The 7,294-nt window shown below is 37.6% G+C and overlaps 1 protein-coding gene across 1 annotated transcript; it reads left to right on the forward strand.

Annotated features, from left to right (window-relative positions):
* The first annotated feature begins 3,339 nt into the window (after positions 1 to 3,339).
* On the forward strand, positions 3,340 to 6,725 carry LOC133313182 (14 kDa zinc-binding protein-like). Its single transcript, XM_061514515.1, has 4 exons — positions 3,340 to 3,357; positions 4,317 to 4,406; positions 6,155 to 6,272; positions 6,382 to 6,725. Exons 1-4 carry the CDS (start codon positions 3,340 to 3,342, stop codon positions 6,447 to 6,449), a joined length of 294 nt encoding a protein of 97 aa, XP_061370499.1. The 3' UTR covers positions 6,450 to 6,725.
* Positions 6,726 to 7,294: the final 569 nt, after the last annotated feature.

Consider the following 7,294-nt stretch of genomic DNA (forward strand, 5'->3'; position numbering starts at 1 on the left):
AGGAAAGCATTTTTCACATCAAATTGATTTATATCCCAATTGTAATGGGCAGCAAGGGACAACAAGATTCTCACTGTATTCATTTTTGCAACTGGAGCAAAGGTTTCTTCATAATCAATGCCATAGGTTTGAGTGTAACCTTTGGCGACTAATCGAGCCTTGTATCTCTCAAGAGTGCCATCAGAATTATATTTTAGGGTATAAACCCATCTGCACCCTACTGCTTTCTTTCCGTTGGGTCTATCAATAACCTCCCATGTTTTATTTTTCTCCAACGCATTCATCTCCTCTTGCATGGCTTGAGCCCAATTCCCATCTCTCAAAGCTTCATGTACTGATTTTGGGATTGAAGTAGAATCTAGTGCTGAAACAAAGCTTTTGTGCTGCACAGAAAGATTAGCAGAGGAAACAAAATGGGAGATAGGGTATTGAGTATAAGAGGGACAGGAAGAACAAGATTTCTTGGAACAAGATCTTGGAACAGGAACAAGAGGAAGAGACACTGACACAGGTGAAGGAGTAGACACTGAAGTTTCAAAGAAGGAAGGTGATGAGTCTTCTGGTGAATCATTCTCCCCCTGAAGATGAGGACCTTGGAAAAAGGACTCAGATTCCTGAAATGTAACATCCATAGAAACAAAAAATTTCCGACTTCCAGGGTGATAACACTTGTAGCCCTTCTTATCAGGAGCATATCCAAGGAAGACACATTTAAGAGCCCTATGATCCAACTTACTGCGATGCTGTTTATGAATATGAACAAAGACAACACACCCAAACACTCGAGGAGGAAGACTTTGCAAAGTTGGAAGAGAAGAAAAAAAGAAGTCATGGAGTGAATAGGACTTACATGATCGAGAACCCGAGTGGGTAGACGATTGATCAAGAATGCTGCAGTAAGAATGGCATCTCCCCAATAGCATTTGGGTACATGTGTTTGAAACAATAAGGCACGAGCAACTTCAAGAAGGTGACGATTTTTCCTTTCAGCAACCCCATTTTGTTGAGGGGTTTCTACACATGTAAGTTCATGAATCATACCTTGATTTTGTATAAATTGGGAAAAAGAGTGATTGACATATTCAGTACCATTATCTGTCCTTAGTCTTTTGATTTTTTTACAAAATTGAGTCTCAATCATTTTATAAAATTGAAAGAACAGTTTTGGTACCTCAGACTTTTCATGCATTAAGTAAACCCAAGTTACACGAGTGCAATCATCAATAAAAGAAACAAACCATTTATTTCCAGAAGAATGAGGGACCTTAGAAGGACCCCAAACATCAGAATGAATAAGATCAAAAGGTTCAACACTTTTAGTAATACTAGAAGGGAAAGACACACGATGATGCTTAGCAAACTCACAAACATCACAATGATAAGACTCAACAGACTTAGACAAAAACAAAGACGGAAATAAAGACTTGAGTAAACTAAATGGAGGATGTCCCAAGCGCTTATGATGAAGCCAAATCAGAGAATCAGCAGTTGACTGGCCATGTGACAGTAAGATGTGATCCTTAACATGAGTTGCAGGAGATTGTGACACCAGATAATACAGCCCACCTTGCTCTTTAGCACCCCCAATCGTCTTCCCTGTGGCGAGATCCTGAAAAACACAGTGAGTAGGAAAGAAGGTTACAGTGCAATTTAAATCTTTTGTAATTTTATGAATAGAGAGAAGATTAGTAGAAAGTTTAGGGACATGAAGAGCATCTTTGAGATGTAAGGAAGGCTGTAATTTTATGTTACCAGAACCCGCAACTGATGTATGGGAGCCATCAGCTACGGCTATCGTATGAGTGCCAATGGTAGGGTTATAAGAAACAAAGGGGTCAGCACAACAAGCCATATGATCAGTAGCACCAGAATCAACAACCCAAGAATGTTTAAAATCAATACATGAAGTAAGAAAAGAAGAAATTTTGGAGCTCATACCAGTCATAGCCAAATCACTAGTACCAGATGGCTTACTCAGAGAATCAAGTATGGTTCGAAGTCGTTCCAACTCATCTGGACGAAATGCAGGTCGGGTCTCATTAGGTGTAGGAGCTATATCAGAAGAAGTAAAATGCGCTTGACCACGCATCCTTGCCATCTTTTCTAAGACAGTTTGTTTTCCATGGAGGCGATAGCATAGATCCTTGATATGACCTGTTCTTTTACAATAAGAACACCAACGATCATCTTTCTTAGGTCTAGAAGATGCTCCATCAGAATATTTTGGAAAGGAACTCCTGTAAGTAGAACCATCTTTTTTTGTTGAAATCATAGCAGACCCATCAGTGGGTTTAGAAGCAGCACCATCTTTTGATGATAACATGACAGATTTATCAGGGTTCATCATAACACCCCGACGATTCTCCTCTCCCCGAACAGTATTGAAAACAGCAAAAAGGGATGGAAAAGTTTCTTTGCCAAGTATCTGAACCCGAATAGGATCATACTCGGAATTCAAACCAGCAAGAAAATCAAAAATACGCTCATTTTCTACCTCCTTGGCTAAAGCAGTAGCATCTGCAGTACATTTCATCTTCAAACTCTGAAATTGATCAAGTTCAGTCCATAACTCCTTCAAGGTGCCATAGTACTCAGTCACGGATAAAGAATCTTGTTTTGTAGTGAATATTTTATTGCGCAATTCATAGCGCGCAGCCATATCCTGTTTCAAGGAATAAGTGGAGCGGACAGTTTCCCAAATCTCCATAGCAGAAGACAAGAACATACAATGACGACCCACTTCAGGAGTCATCGAATTCCACAACCAAGTCATGATAAGAGAATCCTCATTATCCCAAACAGCAAAATCGGGATCCGTGGCAGCAGGAGCAGGGCCATCAAGATGAGCAATCTTATTGCGACTCTTGATGGTAGTACGAATGAACTGAGACCATGACAAATAATTTGATCCGTCAAATCGATAACTCTGATATAGATTTGGAAGATCATTGTGACCAAGAGGGGTCACCACAGATGAGGTAGAATTTTTTTCAGATAAGTTTAGAGTTGAATCACCGTCGGAAGCGGCCATACTGCAAAAACAACTCAAGGAATAGTACTAAGAAGCCAAAAAATCACGAAAAATTACCAAACGAGGTCCGATCAAAGAGGTGAGCACAGATCCAGAACGAGCTTGGAGAGTCGGTCAAGACTGCACCGGTCCGCAGCCAATAGCAACCGTCACGCGCTGTCACGCGCCGGTGAAGCTGGCGGCGCGTGAGATTCACGCGCAGGGAAAGAAGCGGAGCGTGGAGGCGCGTCTGACGTCTGATCGGGCTGGGCTTTTCAGGCGAAGGTCGTCCAAGGGTTGCGAACCTATCTGGGGCTGATCGGAGTTGAATGGCCGCCAAAAAGAAGGTCAATCGCGATGAACAGTGTTCTTGGTTAGTGAAAAACGCTTCTGTTTGGAGGTGACGTGGAACGGTTCAGTTTGGGGTCTTGTTATTGAGGAAGATGAGAGAAAAACAAAGAGAAGCAATGATCTCTCGGTCCAAGAGGTCCCTGGAAAATTTTTCCGGTGGCGGCTGATGGCAGCGAGAGATGGAAAACAAAAAAAAAAGGGTTTCGTAGGCGCGGAAGCAGAGCCCTCAAGATCGAGAGCTCTGATACCAACTTGAAAAAGGGTATTCTGATATATTTTAGAATTGTAAATAATGTGTACAAGGGATTCTCTATTTATAGAGAATATGTGACCTACTTTTAACCTAAAGGCCTTGGCCCAATACAACAAAGGGCTTGGCCCAATACAACAATAAACTAAATAATAACTAAATCAATATTATTTACAACAAAATTGAATATGCATTACAGATTTATTTTCTTCAGAATAGTTGGTTTATTATTTTAGAAAAAAAAAAAATTATTAGTCAGGGGTTCTGTTTTTGATTTTTCTCTCTCTTCACTTTGTGCTTCCTAGTTCCTTCTCCCTCAAAGAAATTTAATTGCATGATCAGAATAATATTTTCTGACAGTCATTGTAGACATAAATGAACTGTTTATTTTATTTCTGTACATATTGTAAAGAGAGTATGGCCAGATTTTGCATAGGAACCTTTGTGCTATATGCTATGACAGTTTATCATAAGAAAAACAAGTATCACTAACTTGCCAAAAATAGACTTGGGGATATTCTTCTAATTTCATCTTTTGTGAAATGTCAACTATATTTCTTTTTGCACTGTATACTTGTATATATACTTTAGCTCTAGCAAGTCTTGGCTAGCAATGTTCTACTGTTGTCCAGTATTATAGTCATGCTATGCTATGCTATTTGATATAATTGTTTGTAATAATACTATTCTTTTCCCTTTTGACAGGTGCTTGCCTTTAGGGACATAACTCCTCAAGCTCCTACACACATTCTTATCATCCCTAAAGTCAAAGACGGGTTAACTGGTCTATCCAAGGTATTTATTAGTTGCTTTTTTTTGGGTAGATACCAACTGGTGTCCAAAGCTCTAATAGGCCTGACTAATCTGGTTTTGGGTTTGAACCTCTCCACCCTTCTTTGGAGTTGCGATGACATTTTATGCTGTCTCAAATTTTGGTTAATGACTGCATATGCTCTGTTGTTCCCTCCATCCTTGGGCTCCTCCTTTTCAAGCCTGTCTCATAGCTGCTTCATATAGATACCCTAGCTATTATGTTTCATGGTAGCAATCCCTTCATCTTGTTATCAAGATGCATTTCACCCTTAAAACACTATTGGAAATTTATTAATCAGTATTTCGCTCCTGTTTCCATTGTAGGCATTTAATGTTAATTACTTTTCTTGTATAATGTCATGTTACTGATGTCCATATTATAACCTGGTATTGTCTCCTTTTCTAAGTGATGGTCTATGGTAGCAAATGCTGGGCAATGAAGTGTGCCTAAACTGGTTTGGTCATGTGGGAGATGATGAATAGAGGCGATGATGCAAAAATTGGATCTAATGAAAGATATTTTGATTAACAGGGGTAGAGGAAAACCTAAGGAAACATTACACAAAAAGAAACCATTAAAAAAGACCTTGTTCTAAATTGAAAACTTGGTTTTTGACAGAGCCCAATGACGTAGATTGATTTATGTAGGTGACTCCATCTAGTGAAATTAGGCTTGGTTGTTGATGTTTTCATGTCAAGAATGTAGTATGGTCTAATCAACTGTGTCTGATTTATTATCATACTAAGCTACTATTAGTCCTTATTGACAAATTTGGTTAAGCATGTGATTCCATTCTGTGTTCCGGGTTGAAAGAAATCAGAGTAAAGTGAGTTAGTCCTTATTTACAAATTTGAATTAAGCATGTGATTCTATTCGTCTATTCGATTAATTTAATCACGAGTCACACACTCGAGCATAACTTGTCAGTTGTCATGCAAAATTCATTGTTAGTTCCTATGTATTTTAAATCATTTTACCATTTTATAGTATCTCCATTTCCAGCCTAGTTGGAATATTAGTTGCACTGTTTGTTCATTCCTTTTTATGGGTTTTTGTATATATTTTAAAGGCTTTAATGTTTTTACAGTGAATGTAGATAAGTTAAAACGACGTCGTATTGGGTTGAAAGATTAAAAAATTATAATGAGAAAGACTATTATAGTCCTGAAATAAATTATAATTACAAAAATACTATGATTTTTATCCCAAAACAACGTCGTTTTGGACTTAATGTAGATAACTTATTTACATTGACCGCAGAAAAAACGAACCCTATTTTAAATATATTTCTTCTATTTAGTATGTGATTCAAAAAGACCAAGAGAAAAGAACTTAATATTGCACATCCATGATGACAACATTCATTAATAATGCTAGTAGCACTAAAGAGAGATTTTATTTTGTTTTCAATGACAAATCAAACTGAGTGACAGAAACTTTTGACACCTAAGATCACCACCTACATGGCTACATCTGTTCTGCAATTTGTTTCAATTATGTTCCTTCTTATATTAAGAGGGTGAGCCTAGAGTAATGGCAAAGCTGTTTCTCGGTGATTGAGAGGTTACGGGTTTGAATCCAAGGTACAATCTCTTTGCAAAATTATAAGGGTAAAACTGCATACAGAGATTTCTTTTCCCCCTACCCTCACAAACAGGGTTTCATGAGGGGCGATTTGGTTTAGTTTGATTTCGTATGTTCCTTCTTATATTAAGTCATTATTCTCCAGGCTGAGGAGAGGCACTTTGAGATTCTTGGGCGTCTTCTTTACACTGCTAAGCTGATTGCAAAGCAAGAAGGTCTTGATGATGGCTTCAGGATTGTAATTAATGATGGGCCAAAGGGATGTAAGTGTTCTTCTGCACGCCAACACTTGGAACATTGATAAATCATTTTTTATTTGAGTCATTATTGATTGTTCTATATCATATTGAGTTATGGTTTATTTTTGGACAGGCCAATCAGTTTACCACATTCACGTGCACCTCCTTGGGGGAAGACAGATGAACTGGCCACCAGGCTAAAATGTTGGAAAGGATTCACAGAGATTCCTGGGGCAGTAATACTCTCTGGTTGTGTTATCTTTCAATAATGGTTTAAGACAACTAATAAGTTGCTACACTTTACTTGAAGGGACTATGATTAAGTTAGATAATCAGTATTGAATATGTTTGATATGTTCTGTTGAATTTAGACTAAAACTAAATTCCAAAGTCCTTTTCTAGATTCTGATTGTTGATGGCATTCCATTATACTTTAGTGTAATGCTGCACTAATATTAGGGGCATCAATGCTTGTGGTGGCTATATGATGTGGTTTGGATGACAATTCCACGCCTCACATTAGGAATGGATCCTTTCAAGTGACAAGAGGTCATATGAGACGATTTCAGTTGTGCATAGAAAAATCATTATCATTTTCTCATTCGTTTTCCTAACACACTCTTCAATCCTAATACGCTATTCAAAACCGTTGTTTTGTCTTTGTATGGTTGAAATTGTCTTGCATGATCTCATGTTACTTGAGGGGATCCATTCCTCTTCACACCACTCTTCTAAATAAACATCATGCTTAGTTAGTTATTAATAAAGTCAATCTTTATTTACACTAAGGATTATTATTTTGCAAACTATAGGTTTAACACTTATTTTCATCATGTTTTATGATTTTTGAGTTAATTGATCAATTTTAAGATTGTAATTGATTATTATATAAATTTAGGGGTAGGATATTGTAACAACCAATTAGTGTTACTACCAATCAATTTCACCGTTAGATCGATTATGTTGATCCAACGGTTATATTTATTTTCATCTTTGTATGGTTATGAATCCCCGTATTTAATGTGAAAGCATTAAATATGGGAAAT

The sequence above is a fragment of the Gastrolobium bilobum genome, unplaced genomic scaffold, assembly GCF_033153095.1.
Source record: "Gastrolobium bilobum isolate Gb01-03AN ecotype WA unplaced genomic scaffold, APGP_CSIRO_Gbil_v1 utg89845, whole genome shotgun sequence".
NCBI lineage: Eukaryota > Viridiplantae > Streptophyta > Magnoliopsida > Fabales > Fabaceae > Gastrolobium > Gastrolobium bilobum.

Excerpts from the sequence above, each read along its gene's own strand:
- LOC133313182 (XM_061514515.1), top strand. Across the intron at positions 4,407-6,154 it reads GGTTAACTGGTCTATCCAAG|GCTGAGGAGAGGCACTTTGA; the intron begins GTATTTATTAGT and ends ATTATTCTCCAG. Across the intron at positions 6,273-6,381 it reads TAATGATGGGCCAAAGGGAT|GCCAATCAGTTTACCACATT; the intron begins GTAAGTGTTCTT and ends ATTTTTGGACAG.